Below are 26,746 nucleotides of genomic sequence, written 5' to 3' on the forward strand. Positions count from 1 at the left end.
CTGTATTTCATAGCCTAGGTGTCTGGAGGCTCCTTTCTTTTTAACTCTACAAGTCCAGGTCCTTTTTGCAGTTTTCCCAATGTAATGCTTTTTGCCACTGAAGATCCAGGAGTTCTGACAACTACATGCCATGCCCATCCACTGTTGCAAAACCTTGACGGCTTTCCAGTGATGGGCTGAGTCCATCATACCAGTGATCAAGTGATGTTGGGAGCTGAGCTACTCAATATTGCTGTTTTGCATGCTTGCTTGAATCCACTGGGTCTTTTGATGATACACGCACTTCAGCATCCAGAAGTTTGGTAGGGTATCTCCTAAAGATGGTACTGCCTGCTTTGGTAGGCATTTCTTGACGGATGAAATTCTGACATCATTCATAAAGTGGTCTTGTGTTAGTATGGAACGGTGCCTATTTTTGAAGAAACAAGGTTATTTACTACTAAACAGGTTTGAGATATGAAATCTTCAGGTAGCCTTTTTTCCTCTTGGGAATGGCGTCCTAACAAACAATGACCTTACTTTTGGAGTTAGTTTATCTGCTTATTTTAGAACAGAACACAAAGCTCACCCTTACGTGAAACACTTGCCCTACTGTGATAAAGCAAAGTAAAAAATCCTTAGTATCTCATATCAAGAACACTTTACTTGCAAGTCGCCTTATGCTGCTGCTTTTGTTTTTATTGCTAGAAAAGTTGATGTCCGAAGTCAGTGTACTTTTGCTCTGTCTTGGAAAAGATCTCCACTCTGTTTACCCAATCCTCATTTTTGTGTCTAATCATACATTCTAATTAAGTGAATTGCCTTAATTACAAGTAATTTAAAAACACTGAAATGGCAACTTAAAAATATGATGTATAAAAATATACATCATCCATTTGCAAATGTAGAATTCTATTGTCAGATGGCAGAGTTGTATCATAGAATTTTATGCTGGGTTCCAAGGATTGAAGGGAAAATAATTCATTATTTTTGTAACAGTGATGACCTACTTACACTTTAAAAATGTAAATAGTGTCATATATAAATCAAAATGTGCTCTCACTCCTGCTTCTGCTTCAGTCAATTGAGTTCTTTCATTTTGTTCTTGTTGAAAATAATGTTACAAAAGATGAAGATATTGTATCTCTGTACACTCTCTTGCCTCATTTACCTAGAATGCTGTTCTTGCAGGAAGGATTTAAAATTTGTCAGTGACATTGAGAAGGAAATGCGAATGCTTGTGGAAGCTGTGAATAAGGTCAGTATTCAGATATTCTGTATGATTTAATTATGAGAAACAGTTAACTTTATTAATACTAATAGTTATGAGGTGACACTACATCTGTTTGGGCTCCAATAGAGTGGACATTTTAATTATAATTAGAAAAAAAAATTCAGGAGACATAGTAGTTCATGATCACTTCAGTGACAGACAAGCTTTCTTTAAAGATTCAATCAGTGCTAGGCATCATTGCATCAATGCTTTGCATCAATGGATTTATTGTTAATTTTTGTATCTCCATTAATAAAGTCAAGGATGGGTGTTTAAAGGTTCGGACTTTGAGGAGGAAAGCTTAGGTTCTTCTGATCCCTGTAGTAGAACTTTCTTACAGATTTGTGGATACCTTCCTGCATTTGCCAGGATGCAAAGTAGTCCTCCTTCTCTAAGGAGACTGGGATTCAGCTGCAGCTGTTTGGCAAACTCCAGTATATCTAGCCAGGTTTATATCCCAGACACAATCATGGGTTTTTCAGTGAAAGCAGAATTCTGCTTTGAGGCCTGTCAGGTTAGCATAGTCCTGGCTTTCTGCTGCACCATGCCTGACCCAGTATGTGTGAATCACATGAAACAGACCTCGAAAGATCATCTAGTCCAATCCCCCTGCCTGAGCAGGAACACCTAGATCAGGTTACACAGGAATGTGTCCAGGCAGGTTTTGAATGTCTCCAGAGAAGGAGACTCCACAACCTCCCTGGGCAGCCTGTTCCAGTGTTCTGTCACCCTCACTGTGAAGAAGTTTCTTCTCATATTTAAGTGGAACTTCGCATGTTCCAGTTTGCACCTATTGTCCCTTGTCTTATCATTGGTTGTCACAGAGAAGAGCCTGGCTCCATCCTCCTGACACTCACCCTTTTACATATTTATTAAAATTAATGAGGTCATTAATGAGGTGTGGTTCAAAGGACAGTGTAAACCATACTATACTCAGTTGCCCTTAGCTCAAGAAAGAGTTAATCTTCTGTAGCAAACATTAATTTCCTTCTCTTTGCCCTCTGAGGACAGTTAGTTGACTTTATTCCTTCTTTTTATGTATGAAGTTTCTTAAACAATCTTTCTGCTTGTCTACCTTGTCTAATGTTCTTGCCCGTTGTTTTCCACATTAGAATGAAATTCTAGAAGTGGGCTGTCTGTGTCTAGTAATGTTCAGGCCTGTATATGATAACTGTGCATAACAATGTAGATGCATATACTAATATAAAACCAAGTTATGTGATGTATGGTAAAAAATGGGCAACCACAGGTCTTGAATTTGCAATATACAATGAATTAGTGGCATCAAATTAGTGACAAAACAAGAGGACCAGAGAGCTCAAGAGCATTTCCAATGCTTTAACTGTCAGCAGTAACCAACTATTTGTTAAATCATGAACCTACATTGCAGAAGAGAATGAAAACATGAAAACCAGATATGGCCATCTTTTCCCTGTCTGACCTAAAAGGAGAACTACTAAGTGGTTACTTAAGCTTTTATCATGATCAGGATGAATGAGTTAGGCCAGTATCTCAAAGATCAGTTCTGTACTATGCTGCCCCTCAGGCTGTGTTGGGAATTGCTATTTCATAAGGTACAAGAAGTCCCCAGAAGTGAAATTACATTTCAAAGGGGAAGAGATTTCTTTCTGAGCACCAAAAGCAAGTGATAAACCTTGAAGCTTGGTATCCATATATTGTAATGCAAATGCAGATAAGAAATCATTCTTCATTCATGAAGTCTTCAGTAGGCAAGCCCAATGGTTACCTGAGGAGTTCTGTGACAATCTGAATGTTCTGTCCCTAAAAATTCTCTATTTAGTTACATATCAACTTTCACAAGGCTGTTAAATTCCTTCTTGAAATGTTTAGATTCCTGATTTTCTGTTTTCTGTTTAGATGCCCATTCTAGATCGGCATTATTCACATTGCTTACAAACTTCCTATGCTTCTGCACATGAGCCCATTTGGTAACAGTAGATTGACTTGTACCTTGCAACACGAGGCTGTAGTTGTTTCACAGAATCATGGAATGTTTGAAGTTGGAAGGGTCCTCCAGAGGTCATCTTGTCCAAACCCCCTGCCAGTTGCCCAGGACCATTTCTAAATGGCTTTTGAGTATCTCCAATGATGAAGAGGCCTCCCTGGGCAACCTGTGCCAGTGCTCAGTCATCCTCACAGTAAAAAAAAAATGTTTCCTGATGGTCAGAAGGAACTTCCTGCGTTTCAGTTTGCGCCCGTGGCCTTTTGTACTGACACTGGGCACCACGGAAAAGAGTCAGTCTGCATCTTATTTACACCTTCCCTTCAGATATTTGATGAAATATCATTGATGAAATCCCCCTGAGCCTTCTCCAGAATGAACAGTCCCAACTCTCTCAGCATTTCACAATGGCAAGACACTCCAATCCCTTAATCATCTTTGTGGCCCTTCCTTGGACTCTCTCCAGTATGTCCATGTCTCTCCTGTACTTGGGAGCCCAGCACTGGACACAGGACTCCAGGCATAGTCTTACCAGTGCTGAGCAGAAGAGAAGGAGCACATCCCTCAGCCTGCTGAAATTACTTTGCCTAACACAGCCCAGGATACCGGGTAGCTTTTTTCTGCCACATGGGCACATTGCTGGCACCTGTTCAACTTGGTGTCCACCAGGACCTTCAGGTCCTCTTCTGCCCAGATGCTTTCCAGCTGGGTGGCCCCCAGCATATACTGTTGTGTCAGGTTGTTCCTCGCTAGGTGTGGGACTTTGCACTTCTCCTTGCTGAACTTGGTGAGGTTCCTGACAGCACATTTCTCCAGTCTGTCAAGCTCATGTTGGATGATGGCACAACCCTCTGCCCTATCAGCCATTCCTCCCAACTTTGTGTCACTGGCAAACTTGCGGAGGATAAGTTCTGCCCCATCATCTAAATCACTAATAAAGAACATCAAATGAACATCATGAAGATGTTAAAGAGGACAGGACTGAGTATGCAGCCCTCCTCCTCTCCTCCCAGGGTACACTGCTGGTTACCGGCTTCCAACTAGACTTTCTGCTGCTCATCACCATCCTTTAGGACCCAGCCATTCAGTCAGTTTTCAATCCACCTCACTGTCTGGTCATCCAGCCCCTACAGCAACAGCTTAAGTGACTGTGAGGCTCTTATGGGACACAGGGAGGCCTTACTGAAGGGCCGGTAGACAGTAGCTGCTGCTCTCCCCTCATCTGTGATGAAGTGATGTGCCTGGTAGAAGTTTATCATGTCAGTGAAGCCTTGCTGAAGCCATGCTGACTACTGAGGAGTTTCTTCTCCTTCATGTACCTGGAATAATGTCCCCAAGGAAGTGGTAGATTCTCCAATATTAAACACTTTTTAAGATTCAGCTGGATATGGTGCTGGGCTATCTTGTCTAGACTGTGCATTTTGCCTAAGTAAGGCTGGACCATGTGATCCTTGTTGTCCCTTCCAACCTGGTATTCTGTGATTCTCTAGAAATCCCTGACTCAAACTTGTTCCACTGCTGGTAGTTTGTCTTCCCCTTGAACCCTCTCTGTAGACCCAAAGACCTGGAAGACTTTGTTGGTGACAACCAAGGCAAAAGCTGAAGCAATGTCTTGAGTCCCTGAAGCAGAGTGAAGCACTGTGTGTCTCATCCTCATCTGCATTTGCTGTTAAAAAGTCTCCCAACCCATTAGGACAGGGCTCATAGGCCCCTCCTTTTTTGTTTGTTCTTGTACTGTTTACATAGCAATCAGTGCAGAATCAAGCGTTATCAGTCTTTGTTAAGTGAAATCAAAACTACAATTTTGTTTTTTATTTAATAAAAAGTCTATTGATGCCATTACATGGCAGATCTTGCAGATAAATAGCTTCTTTGGGAGAGGGAGATGATAAATAAATCTGACATCTTCATAGGTATCTGTAATATGTGCATTGCAAAGCCAGTCTGAAAAATAAAATCAGATCTGATTCAAAATTGGCGGATCATTCTGAAAACTAAAAATTCAGAAAAAATAATTTTATGCTGCTTCTTTGGGTTGTAAGTAGAATGGATACATTCAGAGTTTGTATGTCAAACTTAAAAGATACATTGTGTGTCTATGCATACTTTGATAGGAACAACAGAGAACATGTAATTTAATTTTTTGGGAAATAAGTGGACATTTTTAGATGAGTTTTCTGTCAATACTAAGGTATTTGTGGTACCGATTTTGTCATAGTGGCAGAATTTTAGAGGTAGAAGCACTTCCTTTTTTAATTTCCTCTGCCTCCCCTTAAAGGAAAACTTCACCTTTTTTTTCTTTAACCTTTTCTCTTGAATTCAGGGCAAGCATACAAAGAAGAGCCATTGTTACCCACCAATGAACAGAGATCACCGCAGAATCATCCATGAATTAGCTCAGGTTTATGGCATTGAAAGTGTGAGCTATGACAACGAACCAAAGCGTAATGTTGTTATCACTGCAGTGAAGTATGTAATGCATTTTTTTTTTCAAATCTATTAACTATAGTTTAAATAATTGGATTTTTATCACTTGATCAAGTTTTTTTACAATGCAATTTGCAACATGCAGTAACCTCTAGTAGAATTTTTTTAAAGCGGTTTTTAAATTGATTGTTTCGTAGGTGCCTATTTCTACTAGTCAAGTAAATCTTCAGAGAAGAAAACACAATTAGAAATAAAAAAGCTAAGCAAATATTTTTGCAGGGCTGTTTTCCATTCATCTTGGCAGTAACTTTTTGTCTTATTGCCATCAGCTAGATTTGATAGACTTATTAAAGATAATAAATATCATGAAATTTTACAAAAATTAATTACTGAGTTGAGAAGCTATACTTAAATTTGCACCTTCTTTGAAAAAATCTGGTATTGGAACTTATTTCTCCTCTCTCTATCTGAACCTGCCACAGAGTATACTCTCTCTTTAGTTAATGGACAAAGAGGGAGCTGGAATTACTGCAAATTTAAGACATTTCTAAGCAAAACTGGTAATATTTGGAGAAGACTCGCAGAAGGCAATTATTAGAGAAGGAAGTGAAGGGAATATATCTGGGGGAAAAGCCAGGTGATTGCACTGGAGACATAGTATGGGAAGGCTTCCCAGATCAGGTATTAAGGCTTCCTTGCTTCTGCTGCACACTGAGCAGCATATTTAGTTTAGCACTGTCAAATTGTGATTCTTTGACAACCAGTTGTTTTCAACTGTAGATATTGACTGTAGTTATAAAACAAACTGTAACCTTCCGTGCTACTAGAGTGCCATGAGCTGCTCCTGAGCCTGTTCATGGGTTGGTAGCTTAGCAACAATCTTGATTTCTTCCAAGAGAGATGGAACACCACTTTGGTACCCCTTTCTGTTTCCATGAAACAATTTAGGATACTCATTTCGTTTCTAGTAAAGGAAGGTGAGAAAAGAGATCATATTGGAAAAAGGCTTATTTTAGAAAAAGAAGTAGATGTGGTTGAGGCTTGGAATGAGAAATTAGATGGCTATGCTTTAAAGACAAAGATGTATCTTGCGTCTTGAGAATGGGAGGTCTTCCCCTGTGGTTTTAGAAGAGATTGCACACTTTCTCCTTCCCTTGCGTTGGTCAGGGAACGGTGTACTGTGCAGAACACACATGCTGCTATTGGACCTCTGCCACTCTTACAGCCACTGAGTGGTCTACTAAGAATCATAGAATCGTTTTGGTTGGAAGAGACCCTCAGTCCAACCATAACCTAACTCTAACACTAAACCATGTTCCGAAGAACCTCATCTATATGCCTTTTAAACATCTCCAGGGATGCATAGCAGTGTTTCTTATTTCAGTGGATTCATCCAAAGCTTCTTTTTATCATCTTTTTTTTGCCACTTCTTCAAGGCATAGAAAGCATTGAAGCCACAGACAAGTGATAGCTCAAGTTCAAGGATGATATTTTTGAGTATTTCACAGTAGTTTCTTCAAGTCCAGGGGCTAGAAGTCACCAGAAAGTCCAAATGGTTTGATTCATTTTGTTGCATCCTGTTCTCAGTATTCCCCACAGATTTCTATTATGGGCTCCTCCAAGTATGGATAATTCAAAATGATGCTAGGCAAAGGGACCATTCTTCCTTTTTCAAATATCTAGAAGCAAACAAACACCACAAATCTGCTTTGTCCTCGGCCCCTGCCCCCGTAATCATTACACCACCTCAGTAAGAGCTGATCATATCAGCTTCATTAGAATCACTGACGTACAGCATTGCCAATGTCTAACCACATACAGAGCATTCCCAGTATTGACTGTCAAGGTTGATCTGAATTACAGTTCTGGTATCGTTTGAAGTGTAAGTCTCTGAGTGAATCCTTGCAAGTGCCCTTCTCTGTGCTTCCCTGTTGGTCATCTTTGCAGTCACCATCTTTTGAGCAGTTGCAATACCAGATTCCTTCTGAACCAGGTTCAAAGGTAATGTCCAGACTGGTATGGTGAAAAGGGGAAGGCTTTCCTCTTGAAGTCAACACATGCACTTGACTGTACTTGTCAGTGTTTTAAGTCTTTTAGTCATTTTAATTTCTTCCTCCTATGAATAACTGTTACGCTTATAACCTGTTAATGGGTGTCTGCTTGTTGTTATGTAGTGACCAGTATTTAAGCAGCTTGTACTGGCTTGAGACATCCTGGAGCTGTTTTTGAGAACAGTCATCCCTGTAAGACCCATTCTTTTCCTGTTTTTCCTTTTCTGCACACTATTGGTCTCAGTGGTTGGAAAACTGAATATTTTAATAGGTGATTTAAGTATGCAAATATGACACCAGAATTTCCTATTGAATTAAATAACCTTTCTTTTATTTCTCTAGAGGGAAATCCATTTGTCCAAGCAATACCTTAACTTCTGTGCTAGATAAAGAATTGCAGAGCAGGCCTCCACCTCCTATTCCTCATTACAAACAAACAGATAGGTAAGGAATTTGTTTATAAAACAGTATTCTTCAGTTTTGTGCTGAGTTACCTGAGCGTTCATGAGCTTCAACTTTATATTGTCTGTTGCATTGTTTTCGCAACCCACACACAGCTTTGGAGCTTGCAGCCTGCACTAAGATTTCTTTTTTTTTTCCCACAGAAGTAAACCTGAAATGAAGTGCTAAGAAAATGTAGAATTGGCTATGTGGTATAGGAGTAGTAATGTAACAAATAGTGTGGAGGGTTTTTTTCATTTTTTAATAAAGATTAGATAGTTGGGAAGAGATGACTGTTTTGGAGACTCTGGGATTTTTTTACCTTTAACTGTTCTGTTTAAAAGAGTAATGTCTTACTGGCATAAAATGATTTGGACAGGTAGTAAATGTATTTTTCTTGTGTAGATATGACTACACAGTTGGCTGAAGGTGAACTACCATTTTTCTCAGTGAAAACTACTGCAGATGGGATATATAAGGCTTCTTGGTGAATAGTCTTATAGAACAGCCTTTACTTTGTATGACCTGCCAGCTTCAGTTACCTGTTGTCATCTCATAGTTATGAATTATGAATCTCATAGTTATGAATTAAAATAACGGATGGCTTATTCTTTGTTCAAGTTGACTTTTCAGAACTTTTTTCTACCCAAGTTATTTCCAAATTAGCATTTGAAATTGTGTTCTGTGAAGTATCATTTGCAGAAAGGGAGAGCTTAATTTTGCAGTAGCTTTGGATGTTTAAGGTGCTGCTGGAATACAGAGTAAGCTGTTCTGAGAATATTTAAATTGTTTCAGAACTAAGCATCTAGAGCAAAACATGCCTAAAATGACTGCTCATGGTGTAACTCAATGTGAATTTTAAAAAGGTTGTTAGTCTTTATTGCCACTCACTTCTGTGGGATTCCTGTCTTCAGTGACCCTAATGAAAGGCAGTTATGTGGTAAAATTAAATTTAAAAAGGGCTTTAGCCATTTATTTGTAATTCCTAGAAGTGCTCAATTCTACAAAATCTTCTGCATAGTCTAATACTATCTTATCAAAAAATCTTTGCAGTGTTTGAATATTACCATATTTTTTTGTTACTGTTGCTTTTAAAAGCAAGCAGATTAGATCAACTCACTTCAGCAGTATTTCTTTCGCTCTTTCTTTTAAAAAGGCATGCTGAGCATTTAGTCTTCAGCAAAGTATTGTTTTTGTAATAAATGTTACCAGTAAATGGTATTTTCTGGTAAAACCACAAAACAAATTGTTTCAATTCAGCCACATATTGGTGTACATTAAATTAATAAAGTATACATTTTTTCCAAAAATCAATTAACAAAGGCTTTCAGGAGCATTAAAGTACTTCGATTAAAACATAATTTAGAAATGCATGCCATTTACCAATGCAGTGTTCATGTGGACACTGAGACATTATGGGAGTTGGTGATTTCAGTTTACTTTGTATCTTGTTTTTCGTGCAAGTAAGTAACATCTGATATTCTTATAATTTCAGAGGTAGTGGAAACAGTGGTTTGTCCAAACCATTAAAAGAAGAGCCGGTAATTGACTACTTTGATGTCCAGGACTGAAGTGATTGGTGTAGAATTATGGTATAGAAGCTTAGAGGGGAAGATACTAAGTTATTGTATGAGGACACTTTTTGGTTATCTGTCAAATAATCAGTTGTTCAGCATATTCATGATTTAACATCTAAAGTTAGATTGATTGTGATATTTTAAAAAGTTAGGCATTTCTACAGTTTGCGTAACTGCGTAATACAGTAGCATAGCTTTTTAAACCTGGGTTTGGTGCAATTTTTTTTTCCTAATGTGCTGTCAGAATGATGTAGATTTCCATTGATGCCTTTAAAGTGAGAGAACTGGTAATCAAATATATTTTTGGCGGTAGTAAGAACAGTGATAAATCTCAAAGATTTATTTTGAAATATCTCACCAAACTTAAAATGGATCAGAAATAATCTGTATCAAAACACTGATGGAAATGTTCTCGAAGTGTTTTTCATATTTTATTAATTAACTTTTGTGTTAATGTGGTAAATTTGGGAATTTAAGTTACTTTTCTACATGGAAGGAAATATAAAATTTAGTCTAAGCAAGAATATTTACACTAAATGCCCATTAAGAGCACAGACTTCCTTTGGTATCTGAAGAACCAGGATTTGGGGAAGGTGGGGAATTAAGACTTATTTTACTTTATCTCAAATACGATGTGGGGTGGGGGGAAAGACAAAAAAAAGGGACCACAAAAAAACCCACAAAAAACCCCAATACCGAAACCCCACCAAAAAAAACCCCAAGCAAAACAAAAACCACCCCCCAAAACACCACCACCATAAAATTATTAATACTTTGTTATTCAAGACCTTGAACAAAATTAGACTTTATATATTGTTTCGGTGTTCTATTTGGTTTAATTTGCATTTAGGTACATTAGCTTGATGGTCTCCGGGGTTTTTTTTTGCATGGTTTTATTGGGGGTTTATAATCTTTTTCTGTACTATGCAAGCTTAAGGTGAATGTATGAAGTTTAAGTATGTTATGAATCTGGAACAACATTTGTAAAATTTATAAGACCATCTGTCTAAACTGTCTGGTATTGGAACATCTTTGTTTTATGTGAAGTGCCATAAACAAAATGGGATGATGTTTTTAAACAGTGAAAGACACCAAGGTGGTATCATAGATGGTGAATTGTTTCCAGATGACTTAAGGTAGGTGAGCAGGGAGAGGAGATCAGAAGAGGTGGCACAGCTCTGAATTTGACTAATGTCTGTTCACTTGAGGAGGATGTTTTTTGAATGAATAACTTCAGTAAGTCTGATGTACTTCTGTTTCTTGTTCCTTGTGGCTGGCTACATGTAGCACTAGAGGCAAGTCCCCTGTACAGCATCAGAGGCTGCTGCTAAAACAGACTTAGCATAATGAAGAAATGGATCTAGCAGAAGACTTGTCGTCTGTTGTCGATTTGTTTTTCAGTCAGCTTACTATGGTGTAGTGTAATATTTGTTGCCAAGAAAATGGAAGGCAGTTATCCATGCTTAGGTTCACTGAGAGTTAGACCCGACCCTGAGCCTTAACTGTGAAGCATTCTGTGGCTATATTGCATCTTGAACAGCTTGTGAAACATGAAAGAATGAGCAGCAAGCTCACAGACTGTATTTGTCCCCCCAAATGTTTGAAAATAAAAATGCATGCTGTTATTGCCTATTTTTGTAGGAGCTTATTATTTCACATAAAATATTAAGCAGTCTTACATGTTTCTAAACATTTGAAATGCATATGCTTCAGCTAAAACAGTTACCAGAAGGATTCTCAACCCTCAAGAGTGTTCAGGCTTTTTATTTGCATGTAGTGGTTTAAATTGGTTTTTCCTTTTTTGTCTAATATTTTGTGAACAGAAATGAAAAATAGATTTACATGGCTTGTATTGCCCTTAATTTCTGAAGCAAATTAATGTTTGATTCTACAACGTGTACTGCTTTGCTAAGTTCAGCTGAAAAAATAAGTTGCTGAGCATCTTTCTAGAAATGTATTTCTTCAGTCCCTTTGTTGTGAGGAGTGTATCTGTTCCAGGGCTTGCGGACAAGTGCCAGCTCAATGTGGCCAGACAAAGTCTAATTCTGGTTTTGAAACTCAGAGCTATTTTAATATAGCACTGTTCTGAAGGTAGTAACACCTGCTATAGAGAATGTACATAGTTATACTGCAGAGGTAGGTTCTGTACAGGAGCTGGCACACACGTCTGGCGAGCTGAGAATAGAAACATAGATGCATATACACTGGAGCACATGCAGTTGGTATACCACAGGTAGACCTAACATTACAGAAAACCAAAGTGATTTAGTTGATAATAAATAGAATAAAGCTGGAGCCTATTATCTTTTCACACAGTTTCACATGAATATAGCTAAAACTTTACATTTGCACCTCTGATTTGAAATTTAAAACTTAGAAGGTTTTAATAGCATTGTATCTAGCTCTGCTCTTTGTAATTTTTATCAGATTATGGCTTTAACATAAAAACGTTAACCTTGGTGAAATGCACTTCAGCAGTCAAGTACCAGTCTGCCACTGCTTTTAATAAGAAAACCCAGGTAACCTTCAGCTTCTCAGGATGAGACTAAATTTATTACTAAATCTGTTCATACTGAGAAGTCATAATTCTCATCACTGAATCTCTTAACTACATGAATGTTAAAATATTCTTCTAGATCTGTGTATTACATATCTCTAAATTATGGCTTTTGGAGCATATCTGTAGTTATGAAGCAAGTCACATGTACAGAAACATTTATTTTGAAATGCATTTTTAATAAGTTGGTTAAAAACGTGATACCATACATTTACTGAGGAAAGTTATACCAAAAATAAAGTATTGATGTCTTTCCTCCCAGAACACAGTTACATAGCCTTAAGAAGGAACTCAGCAAAGTTTAACAGTGGTGCTCTCTGTTCTGGTTTGCTTTTGCTGCAATTTATCTGTAACTTTCATATGGAATAGCACTAAAGGCTGTAGTTTTGATATCTGTGATAACTTGTCTTCATATTGCACGTGTGCCTCATGGAAATATTTTTCAAATAGCTGTTTTGTAAATCTGAGCTGGCCTTTACCATTTATCTAATAGAAAAATGAGTGGATAAAAGAAATCTTTGCATCAGTGAAGTCAGTGGCAAAAATCCTATTGACATCACTGGAACCAAGACTTATGCTTTGATATGCTACTCATTTTCTACAGCCCTAATAATACTATTGTTTCTTGTAAATTTATTTGAAAAAGTACTGTGCAATAAGCATATTTTGAAATAAATTGTGATGTCTGTTGAAATTCATGCAACTTCATGAAGTGCTTTTAAAATTGTGTATAAAATAGGCAGTACTTTGGCATTTGGGCTGTGCTATTACCTGTCTATATTGTTTAACATGTTTAAAGTGCTCTGAATATTCAGTGCTTTGGTTTAACCTAAAATAGTGTAAGATGCCTGAGTAGACTTCAATACCAGTGTTTCTGTGGCAGTTTTGTACAGTATCTGCCACATAATGAATTGAGCAAAGTAAAATTGTTTTAAAACACTTAAATTATTTGTTGAAAGTCTTATATTTTTTCAAGTTACTGGTATAAAACTACTTTATTTAGAAACATGAAATAAATCTAAGTTGGAAGTTCAGTGCTTTGGAACTGTTTGCAAGCTTTGTCTTTGCATTCCAAAGTTGGAAGATACCACAGAGAAACAATAAAGATTTAAATGGAAGTCTGGGAAGTCCTTTTTGTCAAATTTTGAAATATGGGGTGTGATTTCCTGGATTTGAAGTGATTTTTAAATGAATGCTGTAAGGAGAATGAAGCAAGTAAAGAGGGACTCCTCAGGAAATGGAGAGTAAGGATTATCTGCTACCTTACCGGGATTCAGAAGTACAGGACAGATGACTATCTGAATAGAAATGTACGTTTTCATTATCTGAAAAACCCTTTACTATGTCAGCTTAAATGCTACTTGGCAATAAAATGTATGATTTTGATTCATTGTCCCTTCATTGTTGTTTGCCCACTGTTCGGTTGCAATGGTGACTGTAAAGAGGAGTGGTATGGACCCAGGGGGCTGGGAGAACTGAGGACTAATGTCACTTATGGGCATTAAATTTAACAAATATAGGATTACAGATCGGGGTGGTGGAGGGGGAACTTTGCCAAGACAGTTCAGTAGATGGCAGAGCGACTCAAAAAGCAAACAGTCTGAAAATCAGAATTCAGAAATGATTTAAACTGCTTCCTCCTGAAACTTTTGTAAAACCAAGTAATGTATCTCCAATGGCAAAAGCCACAGAAATGAAGAACAGCAGCATAAAGTTACCTGACTGACCTAAAATTTCAGGTGGAGTGCAGGATGCCTCAAAGAAATTCAAGAAATGATCTGAGATTGAAGAGTTCTTCAAAGACAGCTGAAAACCTTTTGTCATACTACCTCAACTGCCAGTAAGTTTGGACTTTATTTTTCAGGATGCTTTGGAGGATGAAGATGGCATGTTGCAGATGTGTAAGTATTGCAAAACAGATCTTAATTGGAAATCTCTGCCTGAAAAAAAAAATCTTGCACTTCAGTTCAAGACTGTCTGACTAGAAGGTGACCAAACATGTCATCGTTATCAGTGTGTGCAAATGGCAGCAGAAAAGACAAATCAATTTTGCTTTCTGTTCAGTTACCTTGTCCATGTTTGGAAATAGTAATTTGAGTTATGACGTGGTCGCAACAGTCCCCTACTAGGTTAAAAAAAATAGCATTTTATATATATATATGTGTGTGTATATATATATATATTAGATACTACTGTTCAAATAATGTTGTTTTTTGAGTATTTTAGACTTCATAGATGCTTAATTCCCAGCAGAAGCCTTGCTATTTAACAAATGCTGTTCTCATCCTTTATTAAGATCCTGAATTCTTAAGATGGTTGATGGGCAAATTTTTTTCTATATACTTGTTATTTAACCGTGCAGCATAATGCTAGAGACATTAGAAAAGGTATCTTTAGAAAGGCTGTGTTTTGTATGCTCCTGAGCTCTAGACCAGGTTTCTTAGTCTTTGTTATGTCAGGATTTTTGGAGGAAGTAGTGTAGCTTCTTGAGCAGAGGGAAGGAGACAATGTTGCTGCTATCCTGGGAGAAGCCAGGTCCTAGAAGGATCCTGTGGATCCTTTGCTGTTAACAGGACCCTGTTGCAGGTAACAACATGTGGATCCTTTTAGCTTCCAGCCAAGGGATAGGTGAGTGTGCCTTTATGTACACTGGGTGTACACTTTATGTACAATAGGTGAAATCTGCTGCTGAATATGCAGAATATTCTAGAGTAGGGCTGTGGTACAGTCTAGACTTAGGTCTTGTTCTGCCACCCCATCAGCTGCTGGTTTTTTAAGTCAAGGTGTCCAATTTTGCACTTCTATGAAAAATACAGGTCTCTTTCACAATAGAAAATGTGTTTTGCCACTGACAGAGTCTTTCAGAGCACAGACCAAGACGTAACACCTTTCTAGTGTTTCAGGCAATCCTCTGTAAATTACTTTAGGCTCCCTCATTGTATGACCTGCTGTTGCCTGCTCTGGAGCTCTTCCCAGTGAGAGTAAGGAGGAGCAAAACCTGTCTGTTGTGTGGGGATCCACTTTGCTTGCCCTTCACAACTATATTTTCTGTGAAATCATGTCCAGGAACTGCCACCTAGTAAATGATTCAGCTTTCTACTGGATCTAATGTATGCTTATTCCAATGTCCAGTCTTTTTGCTACATCCATATTTATTCTCTTAAAGTACAGGAAATTTATCCCAGTCAAAGTACTAGAAGGCTTCATTTGTAAGTAGCTGTAAGAAACTAAACTAAAAATCATGATCACTGTAAAGAAAAACTCCTCTTAATAGAACACTATATAGTAGGTAGGAACGAAAGGGCTGTCTCTTTCAAAATTGTGTGTGTAGCATAAGCTTACATGTTTTACTAGAGAGCATTTTTTATAAATCTGAGTTCTAGGAAATAAAAGGCTGTGGTGAAAACAGTAGTGAGATGTGTTGGACAGTTACCTATCAAACAATACAGTTAGGAAGGTACATTCTGTCCATTCAAGAGATCTTAACTTTTTTCTAACAAGCAGTTTAAGGGATTTCAGAATTTACTGCTTACCCAATAAGTTAGATTCCTCTTAATAGATATTAATCAATGCTGTTTCAGGAAGCATTAATTAAAATCTTCAGTCAGTGTGGTAACTCCTGGGGTAAGTACTGATTGAGGTTGGTGTTTAAATTTAGTATGTTGGCATCAAATAAATAGGTGCCAAAGTTCCTAATTAAGTATATGTTTGTGTGACTGCTTAGGAAGGACAGTTCACCTTCGAAGGCTTATGCAATTCTAATTATATTCTATTGAAGCAGGCAGTGATTAAACAGGTATTGCATTGATGCCACTGAAATAGCAATGAAATAACTCATTAATGAATTTTTATTTAAGATGTATTTCTGGTAACTTTATTAGGCATTTAAGGAGTGCTACATCTTACCTGTTAGCTGATGTCTAAGTACTTACTAAGTAATGTAAGTAATGTTTTACAAAGAAATAGCTGATAAAGTCCCATATGAAATCAATGACATTTTTAACCCATGGCTCTCCCATGTTTTCAGTCCTGACTATGAGAAATTATTTTAGTCTTCAGCCTAAATCTACACAAAGCCATGCACCTGGAACAGAATAACCCCAGTGCAACTGTAGAGGCTGGAGCCCATTGTCTAGACAGGAGCTTTGTGTAAAAAGACCTTTGGGGCAGGGGGTCCTGGTGGGCAGCAAGTTGAATGTGTGTTAGTGCACCCTTGTGGCTGAGGCAGTCAGCTGCCTACTGTGCTGTGTTGGTGAGCACAAAGACAGAAGGTCAACAGAAGTGAGACAGATCACTCCTCCCAGCATTTGAGGGATGGCTTCTGTAGTACTGGGTCCAGCTGCAGCCTCCCCAGTATGAGAAAGGCCTGACTGGACTGAATCAAACAGAGGACTACCAAGCTGGTCAGGAGGCAGGAGTATGTGACATGCATGGAGAGGTTGAAGGCACTGGATTTGTTCAGGCTCAAAGAGAGACTAAGAGATCTTATTGCTGTCCACAACTACCTAATGGGAGGGTATAGAGAAGACAGAACCAGAGTGCGCTGTAGAAGGATGAGAGGAAATAGACATAAGTTGAAACATGAGAAACTATGACTTGGTAAATAAAAAATAACTTTTACCATGAGGGTGGTGAAATGCAGGATGAGTTTGCACAGGAATGTTACAGAATCTTCCATGAAGACTTTAAAAACTTAACTAGATGAAGTCCTGAGCAACCTTCTCTAACTGGGCACATTTGGAGCAGGTAATTGGACATCAACTCCCTGAGGTCCCTTCCAACCAATATGACCCTACAATTCATGGTCAATTTAAACAAGCTATGCTTTTAACTCAGTTTTATCCTTGAGCTTTAACAGTTCTTTTTCTACATAGCTGGACTCAAGTAATGACTGGGGCTTTTCATTCCAGAGTTCCTGGAAGATTGTAATAGAGCTGGCAATCTTTTGTCATAAGGGTGCCAAACACATGGAGAATGCTAGAAGGGTATGGGAAAGATATATTTCTTTATTCTTGAAGACATAAAGGTAGCAAGGAAGGTAGCATATATCTACCACTGTAGATGAATGACATTGGAAACCGGGTTGGAGCCATATGCCTTGTGCTGTTGAGCTTGGCTTGCCAAGGACAGGTCTAGGGGCATAAGACAGCCAGGAAGCAGCAGGTTTGGCTGAGATATGGGAGGAAGAAAGCAGAGGGACTAGCATGTGTGGTGGGGAACAAAGGTTCACCCTAGCAGCCCAGATGTGGATTCTCCTAGCATGCCTCAGGGTCATGAGGTACTCAGAGAAGGTAGAGGCATGGAATGCAGAAAATGTTGCTCAGGAATTTTGTGCTAAAAGGGCAGAAAATCAGGCTCTGGAATAAGACATGGGTGGAAACAGTCTCACAGTGATGGCAAAAGATAGCAGAGCAGAACAAAATGAGGAAAGGGACACGTACACTCAACAGTATTTCTGAACATGTTGCAACCTGGGCAGCACCAGCTATACTCTTCAAAAAGAAATAGAGCTGGCCCAGGCATTTGGAAAGTGTGAGCAGATCATTCCAGTGGCACACTGAGGGACAAAGTTGCTTGAATAAGAATGGGAGATTTAGCCAATATGAGCTAATGACTGCAGACTGTGATCAAAGGAGAAATAGGCGGGTTATACCTGGAATTCATGATTGCATCAAAGCTCACAGGTGAACAAGTTTTGCATGGTAGGCAATGGGGGGAGGTGTGAGATTGAGAAGGTCTGTTTCTCCAGGCTCTTTACATGATGTTTGTTACGCTTTCACAAGGCAATGTTGGTGAAACCTCCCTCCCCTGCCAAACGTGGAGTGGACCCTCAACCCGAGTTTGGCCTGCTTTAAAGGGTGAGCAAAGTCACAGAGGAGTGGATGAGAATGCCAATACGCTGAAGTCTTGGGAGATCTGAGAAGTTCACTTTGCAGTGGGCACTAAGTTCCCTGACAGATTAGCCCAAGAGATAATGCACAACATGCTTGTTGGGTTAAGTGTCAGAAGGCTTCCAGGTTTTAAGGTAGACAGAGTGCCAGGTAATAGCATGGAGTTAAAACCTATTGAAGAAAAAAAAAATCACTCGGTTCTATGACAATTTGCATCTTATAGGGGAAGACCACCCTTAAGACCAATAAGTATTAAATGCACCAGTGAATTCTGGTTGATCACCACTTGTCCTCTAACTGTAGGTATAAATTCTGTTGTCTTCTATTCTATTCTTGCAGAGCAACCAGAGATGATAGATTCAATTCTTTGTTATGCTCTGTGAGATACTGTTTGGCTAAGCATCTTCAGTGATAGTTCCTGTGGCTGCAGAACCTGACTTACAAAATATATTAGCATTTTGACTACTACTGGTAAACCCCACGTGATTTTAATCTATTGAGATTCAAGTTACAAGGTCGGGCACAGTGGTTGCTCAACAGCTTGTGCAGTCTTTGAAGCAGATGAGTCCAACGCTAGAATGCACAAATTCAAAAGAATTGCTTGTGTCACACATTGTCCTAAGGTTGCTTGTATCTTGCGGAACAGTGCAAAGCCCAAATGCTGCTCCAGGAACTGCCATAGTCATCCTGGCAGCTTGGGTACATGGGTCTCTTGGTCAGACTCACAGGATTAGCCTCTTTGCATGGGGCAGGGCTTGCTTGGAGATTTCTTGGTGGCCTCCTAAGACTGAGCATAGCTCTCCTGCATGTTCTAATTTGTTCCCCTGTGCTTTTAGGGGTAAGGGGACAACCCTCTTACATTGCTATCATTACTGCTAATATTACATCAACTGAACCATATAAAATCTGTGGACAGTCTACAATACAGTGGTCTTGCAAGAGGGTCACATCACAATTGGTAAGGAAAAATGGGAAAGGTGTACACAGGCCAGTATTTTAGGAAGGAAGAAGATGGCAGTGTACTAACTTGCTCCAGCAGCTAGAATGAGGTCAGACATGAGCCATACATGTGGATAAAGCCCAGCCAGAGAAGGCAAAACAGAGATACGATTTTTTTAGTTACGGACAAGAATACATTTGGTGAAGCTGGTATGTTCCAATGAACTTAGCTGGGTATCACCTGGTAGAGGAGTGGGGTTTTGGTTTTGGCTGTGAGAAAGTTAAATAGAAACAGCAAAGACTGCACAGGGCTGGCCTGGCAGACTACATAGAAAGAGAGAGGAGTATGTCTGTGGTGTTATGGAATAATGGCATACAGTGGACTGATCTGGAAACAGATATAAATAAAGAATATTCTAGCAGGGAGAAGAAGCAGCAAGTCACACAGGTGGATGTAGACAGTGAACCCCCTGGCTGCAGCCATACTCTATGGACCACCTCTACTGTTTGGTTTTGATCAAAATCCAGCCCTGTGAAGAAGTCCTATAAAGAAACAAGTTCCAGAGCTTGAACTGTGACTAAGGGTCAAATGACACTGAGGGGAGCTGAAAAAGAGTTTTTAGCTTTGCAAAAAAAAGCAGTGGAATCTACATGTTGCAGGAATACCAGAGGAATGGAATAGGCATAACCCTGCACTGAACTCTGGAGGGACCATGTTATAGTCACAGCTGTAACTCTTCTTCCTCTCTTCCCTGCCCTCAGATCAAGGCTGCATCTATTCCCTGGCTTTTCCAGATTTCCCATTCTCTCAACTAAACAGGAGTCACCCATTTCTGTCCATTCAAGCCCAAACAAATCGTATGCAATTATGACAATTTATTCCTCCCAGTCTCTTCCTACGTAATCTTTCTCATGGGCAGTTTATTTCACCTATGTTCCATTTTTCTCGTGTTCAGTTGTGAAGACAGGTCTTCTTCACAAAGTCTATGTTCAAAGGGGCATCTTGCAACAGTTTCTGAGTTAACTGAGCAATTTCTGACTCCTTTTTCTGATATGACTTGCTGCTGCCTATTTCCTTGGCTTTGACAGGATGAACAATCAACTCTGGCTAAGGAGGTATATGGTCTCCTTGTTCTAATCCTATAAGAATTATAATCAGATTCATAGATCAGGGTGTACATACCTACACATATACATGTATATATACACACTTTATACAGTATACAAATACTTTATAAACTATATATATATATATATCAGGTAATAAATCCTACAGTAACAGTCATTTTATATATTTAAGCCCATAATATTGAAAGGAAAAATGTATTTTTACAGGCAACAGAATCTCTAGAGTGCGAGTGACATAAGACATTTATTCTCTCCAGATACATGTTTTGTATGTAGCAGAGTGATGAGCTGAAATAGTGGAAAGTGTTCTTTACAAGAATACTGTACATCTCTACAGAATTTTAAGATTTTAAGATTAAAGTTTTAACTACATTATCTATACCTTTAAATTTTGACACCATTTGTCATAGAAGTGCTTTCCCCCCACCACATTCCTACATAAAGGTATAACCAGCTAAAAGAAACTCTATTCTGCAAGTGTGACTTGTTCTATTTAGGATTCTGTCCTAAGCAATTGTCAGCCAAAGTATTCTTTTGCCAGCATAGACTGTACCTCCACCAGGAAGACCTGACTGAGATAATTCTCTGGACATATACAGGGTGTTTCAAAAAGATGGACCTAATATCAAAGCAGTATATTTCATGATGGCAACATGTTATAATTACACAATTTGTTTGTGTCACCTGAGTGCCAGCTGCATTTCCAGAAGTGCCTCTTACGTGCACTGGGACATCTCCCAGTGTCGCACTTGTGGCATTACTGGGAATGACAATTTGTGTGGGCAGCTGTAGAGCTTCTTACACTCTCACATTATCAGTAATTGTGTAATATAGTGATTGCAAATTGGGTCCATCTTCCTGAAACACCCTGTATATTAGAGTAGAAGAAAAAATCTAAAGTCCCTTTCGCTATGCTACACCAGCATCCCTCCCATTTACGTAAAACGAATCTGGTTCCAGATATTTTAAAATAATTGGTAAAGAAACTATTCCTCCCAAAAAAACCAACCAAATCAACCAACCCAAAAAGATCGCTAGGTAGAAGGAAGCATAAATCAAGATAACAGCTTCTTGTTATGTGCAAAAATTGGGATGGCTGTACAGACTTTTAAATCCATGAAGTCTAAGGTTACGGAGGAAGTTACTGGATTTTGCCCAAACTGATGGACTTCAGAAGCCTTTAATTTCCCCCAGGACTGAGTCAATAGTTCTTTATCTGGTTCTGGCATCCAATCAGTGTTTTTCTACTAGATTAATTGCTCTTTAGTGCCCTGTATTATCTATCTGCAAAACTAGTCTAATACTCTTATCTGGTCACCTCATGCTCTTATTAATAGAAAATGGTCTGAGCCACGTTCTTCATTTCCCGGAACAAACACATTTGTGATTCTTCTCTGCACTTGTTTAAATATGCAAGCATCAATTCCAGCATTTTGAATTCCGATTCCAATACTACTTTGTCTTCTGCCACATAACATTATCACATCGAAACCTTATTTTTAAGCCCAACCACAACTTCATGTAACTCTAAATTACTGTGCTCTCCTAAGAAATTTCACTTGTTACTCATTCTACCCATTGGAACACCTCTAATTTTTAATGACATTTTTTCACAATCCTGGCAAACAAATATTTGCTTTACTGTGCAACAGGAAGCAGATCACATTTCTGCTGATCAAATTTTTGGATGAAAACAGTGTTGATAATACAGGTATGTTTTAGTTACTGCTGAGCAGTGCTTACACAGCGTCAAGGCCTTTTCTGCTGCTTAGACTGTCCCACCAGCAATTAGGCCAGGGGTGCAGAAAGAGCTGGGAGAGGACACAGCTGGGACAGCTGACCCCAACTGAACAAAGGGATATTCCACACTATATGATGTCATGCTCAGCAATAAAATCTGGCCATAGAAGGAGGAAGGGGGAGGATGTTTGGAGTTACGGCATTTGCTTTCCCAAGTAACAGCATAATGGAGCCTGGCTTTCCTGTAGATGGCTGAATATCTGCCTGCTGATGGGAGGAGTGAATGAATCCCAAAACAAACCCCTTTGCCTTGGCGATAGAATGACAGTTTTCATCCATTTTCTGAAAATAGAAGGACAGAGTTGTGTAAGAGATGGCAGCTTGATCATAAGACCTGCCTTTGCTGGAAAAAAACATGTTGGACTGGATGAACAAAGACACTCAGGGATGGGAGAGAAAAAGCAAGGCTGTCCAGGTGGTGCCTGTACGGTCCTAGTCTTAACAGATGTAAAATATATGGGTGTCCACTAATAGTTTTAAAATTGTTTTATATAGTTACTTAATACAATAAGGATAATTTCATTAGGTGCCATGGATTCAAAAAAACATTCAGTTGATACAAGTATTCTGTAACCTGTTCCTTCCTAATTCTGGCCAAATTTGCCATAGGTGTTTAATTTTGTTAGGCATTAGGAGACCCTTTCATTTCAAATGAAAGAAGAAGTACACAAGTATTGAACACTTAATTTTCTGTGCTGACCATTGGTTGAGCTGCCTTTTACTGCTAGTTGGCTATTTTTTTGTTAGTGCTTAAATCCTTTGCTAGCATTGTCCATTTTGCACACTGGCCTTAATTGGATTCTGTTTCTAGGAGCAAGTTGGTGGGCAGCATATATGACTTTCTCGTGATTTTGTTCATTAAATTACAGTCAATTTCAGTTATATCGGCTTTGGTCAATTTATGTCCAGGTCCACATTCCTTACAGCTCTGAAGTGATATTTTAAACAAAAAGTATATTAATTTTATTCTTTCTTCACCCTCTTCTCTATAGTCCTACTCCATCTATTAGCATTAATTGATTTATTCTGTTGGAACATTTAATAAGGTGCCCCCAAAGTGTCATTGCTGAAATCAATGATAGTGTACCTTGGCAGCTCAGACATATCAATACAGTATCATCTATCTTTTCTATCCATCAGAGTCAGTTCTGAAAAACTCTTCTGGTAATCCAAATTCACTAAAACTTGCAGAGTCAAACCTATAAGCTACAGAAAAGGATACATTTTTCCTTTCAAGGCAAATTATTTTTAATAGATCACCACCTACTAAAGACACAGAAATCATTTCTTTTATTAGTTTCATTGTAGCACACCCTTAGGAATGGTGGAAAGCATGGTTTCTACTTAGCTACATTTAAAAAAAAAAAAAAAAAGATAAAAACATGCACATTCTAGCTACCAGTTGAGAATTAATGACCTGGAACTCTTCTGGCTGTTTGCGCTGAGGGACCAGACTCTCTATATCCATGACTTACTCAGTCTGACTTCAGAAAACCACTGCAACATGAGCTGCCTAGCTAGGGAAAACAATGCCCTTCTGTTTATGCTGTGAAAGTTCAAAACTTAAAAAAGGTGAAAAACTTGAAAGTTCAAAATTAAGCATCATTCCCTTTGCTGAGGCCATCTTCTTGGCTGCAAACCAGGTGACATTTCATGAAGAGTTACAAGGCTTTGCTCAGCCCCCAGCACTTACACAGTTTCCTGACCTTCCATGTAGAAAACAGTTCAAGGCATAATGTCCTAAATGAAGATGAAGCTCAAATCAGGACTTGCCTTTGCATTACGGCATAGGCATTTATTCCTGCAAGGCAAAACTGGCTGATGTTGAGAGCTTATCTCGAAAGAAAATCTGTGAGAATAGGTGGTTGTAGAGATACAAACAGCTTTTCTAAAACCATCTCCTAGTCAGCTTGCAGCACGTAGTCTTTAGATAAGTGTGATCAAAGTCCATGGAGCAGGCACAACCTAGCTTGTTTTCCTGGAATCTACCACAGCTGTGTTTGTCACTGAATTACAGTTAGATTACGAAAAAAAAAAATCTTCTAAAACCTGGCTCTTTTTCCCATATTCTTTGGTCACCAATAGATGCCATTTCTGCCCCACTGCTTCAAATGCGGGTGAAAAATTCCATTTGGTTCTTGGTTGGAAAGGTACTGTTTAATCATATTTTACTTCCCCAGCCTATGCTGATAGCCACTGCCTAACTGTATTCCACTGAATGATAGTATACAACAATACAGGGACACATGATAAAAAAAAAAAAGAAAAAGAAATTATCCACAGAGACTATGTATGCTCAGCTATTGTGAAAATTGTGGTTTTTTTCAAAAACAGAAAATCTAATATAGATATGAGGTTTTGCATTTATTTGGTTGAACAAAATTATACAAAGGGAATAAAATTATGTTAATTAGTACTTCAGCATGACAAACCTTATTATAGTCAATGATCAAATTTTAAGCTGTAATTGTAGCCATTGCAACAGGTTATAGAAAGGCCTCATTGAGATTAGCACTTTTCTATCAGTTTGCAAGCTCATTAAGTTGGCTAGCTTACCCCATACATAAAAGATATTTGCCCTCTTGACTGAGAATTAATTGGACAGTTTGCTACTATGGTTCATACACTTTCTGTTTCCATCTTTATTTTACAGTCCTCCAATAATGGAAAGACAGCACCTGAGAAAAAATGCTAGAAAACTCTGCCTCTAATTGGAATACAAAAACATGAACCTAGCAGAATCTCCTTATAAGCAAACAGGGAGATATATTTACAGTTATAGAATCATAGAATCATTTTAGCTGGAAGAGACCCTCAGGGTCATCGAGTCCAACCATAACCTAACCTAACTCCAGCACTAAACCATGTCCCTAAGAACCTCATCTAAGTGCCTTTTAAACACCTTCAGGGATGGTGACTCCACCACTTCCCTGGGCAGCCTGTTCCAATGCCTGACAACACTTTACATGAAGAATTTTTTTCCTAATATCCAATCTAAACCTCCCCTGGCACAACTTAGGCCACTTCCTCTTGTCTTATCACTTGCAACTTGGGAGAGGAGACCAACACCCTCCATGCTACAACCTCCTTTCAGGTAGTTGTAGACAGCAATAAGTTCTCCCCTCAGTCTCCTTTTCTCCAGCCTAAACAGCCCTAGTTTCCTCAGCTGCTCCTCATCAGACTTGTGCTCCAGGCCCCTCACCAGCTTAATTGCCCTTCTCTGCACTCTCTCTAGTATTTCTATGTCCTTCTTATGATGAGGGGCCCAAACTGAACACAGTATTCAAGGTAGTGCCTCACCAGCGCCGAGAACAGTGGCACAATCACTTCCCTAGTCCTGTTGGCCACATTATTCCTGATACAAGCCAGAATGCTGTTGGCCTTTTTGGCCACTTGGGCACAGTGCTGGCCCATATTCAGCTGGCTGTCGATCAACACCCCCAGGTCCTTTTCCTTCAGGCAGCTTTCCAGCCACTCTTCCCCAAGCCTGTAGAGCTGCCTGGGGTTGTTGTGACCCAAGTGCAGGACCCAGCGCTTGGCCTTGTTAAACCTCATACAATTGGCCTCAGCTCAATGATCCAGCCTGTCCAGATCCCTCTGTATGGCCATCCTACCCTCCAGCAGGTCAGCACTCCCACCCAATTTGGCATCATTTGCAAACTTACTAAGGTTGCACTCAATCCCTTCATCCAGATCATTAATAAAGAGAATAAGCAGAACTGGCCCCAATACTGAGCCCTGGGAAACACCAATCATGACCAGCCACCAACTGGATTTGGCTCCATTCACCACAACTCTTTGGGCCCAGCCACCCAGCCAGTTCTTTATCCATAGCAGAGTACACCCATCCAAGCCATGAGCTGCCAGCTTCTCCAGGAGAATGCTGTAGGATATGGTGTCAAAAGCTTTACTGAAGTCTAAGTACCCAACATCCACAGCCTTTCCTTCACCTACTAGGTGGGTCACCTTGTCATAGAAGGAGATCAGGTTGGTCGAACAGGACCTGCCTTTCATAAACCCATGTTGACTGGGCCTGATCATATGGTTCTCTTGTAAGCGCCATGTGTGTGTGTTTTCAACTTGACTTTATCACAGATGTTAGCAGAGAAGCATAGAAAAATCAAAAGGAAGAAAGATAAACTATAACCAACATCTGGAGGGGTAATTTCAGCATTTTTAAAGCAATTTATTTATTTTTTAATGCTCTAGTCATTATCTCCTGCAGAAGATGTAAAATGGATAATTTACTGTGTCACTCCTAACCATGTCTGTAAAGTCTCTATGTAGGTGAAATATTCTCAGCTGATAGTGATGAACAAGTTACAAGATACAGTAATGTTCATATAAGATGAATCCTTGATATTATTTAAAAGGCAAAAAAAAAGGTGAATTGGCATAATATATGGAGGGAGAGGGAAAGTGCCATCAGCTCATTCTGACAAATGCTTCAATCTTTTAAAGAGCCAATTACAAATAATCATGAACTACATTAAGACCATGTTCCTTGGCATTTAATAAAACACATGAGGAATTCAGGTGCCTTTGTCCAGGATGGAAATAGAGAAGACATACTTCCCTGCTAACACTATATATGCCTTGATTGATTCAATCAATATCTGATTTTCAATTCGCAAAATTTCCTTAATGCTGGTATTTGAGCACCTTCATACATGAAGAATCAGCCTGTTTCCATAGATTCACTGCAATTCAGATAGAGCAG

At 39.0% G+C, this 26,746-nt stretch overlaps 1 protein-coding gene across 1 annotated transcript in view; it reads left to right on the plus strand.

Moving 5' to 3' along the window:
* NFX1 (nuclear transcription factor, X-box binding 1) overlaps positions 1 to 13,627 on the plus strand; it is a 62,313-nt gene extending 48,686 nt beyond the window's left edge. The window contains exons 21-24 of the mRNA XM_065628746.1: positions 1,171 to 1,237; positions 5,539 to 5,684; positions 8,036 to 8,137; positions 9,630 to 13,627. Of these exons, the coding sequence (XP_065484818.1) occupies positions 1,171 to 1,237; positions 5,539 to 5,684; positions 8,036 to 8,137; positions 9,630 to 9,705 (391 nt within the window). The 3' untranslated portion in view covers positions 9,706 to 13,627. The remainder of the gene's footprint in view (positions 1 to 1,170; positions 1,238 to 5,538; positions 5,685 to 8,035; positions 8,138 to 9,629) is intronic.
* Positions 13,628 to 26,746: the final 13,119 nt, after the last annotated feature.

This window comes from Caloenas nicobarica, chromosome 2 (genome assembly GCF_036013445.1).
Source record: "Caloenas nicobarica isolate bCalNic1 chromosome 2, bCalNic1.hap1, whole genome shotgun sequence".
In the NCBI taxonomy this organism is placed as follows: domain Eukaryota; kingdom Metazoa; phylum Chordata; class Aves; order Columbiformes; family Columbidae; genus Caloenas; species Caloenas nicobarica.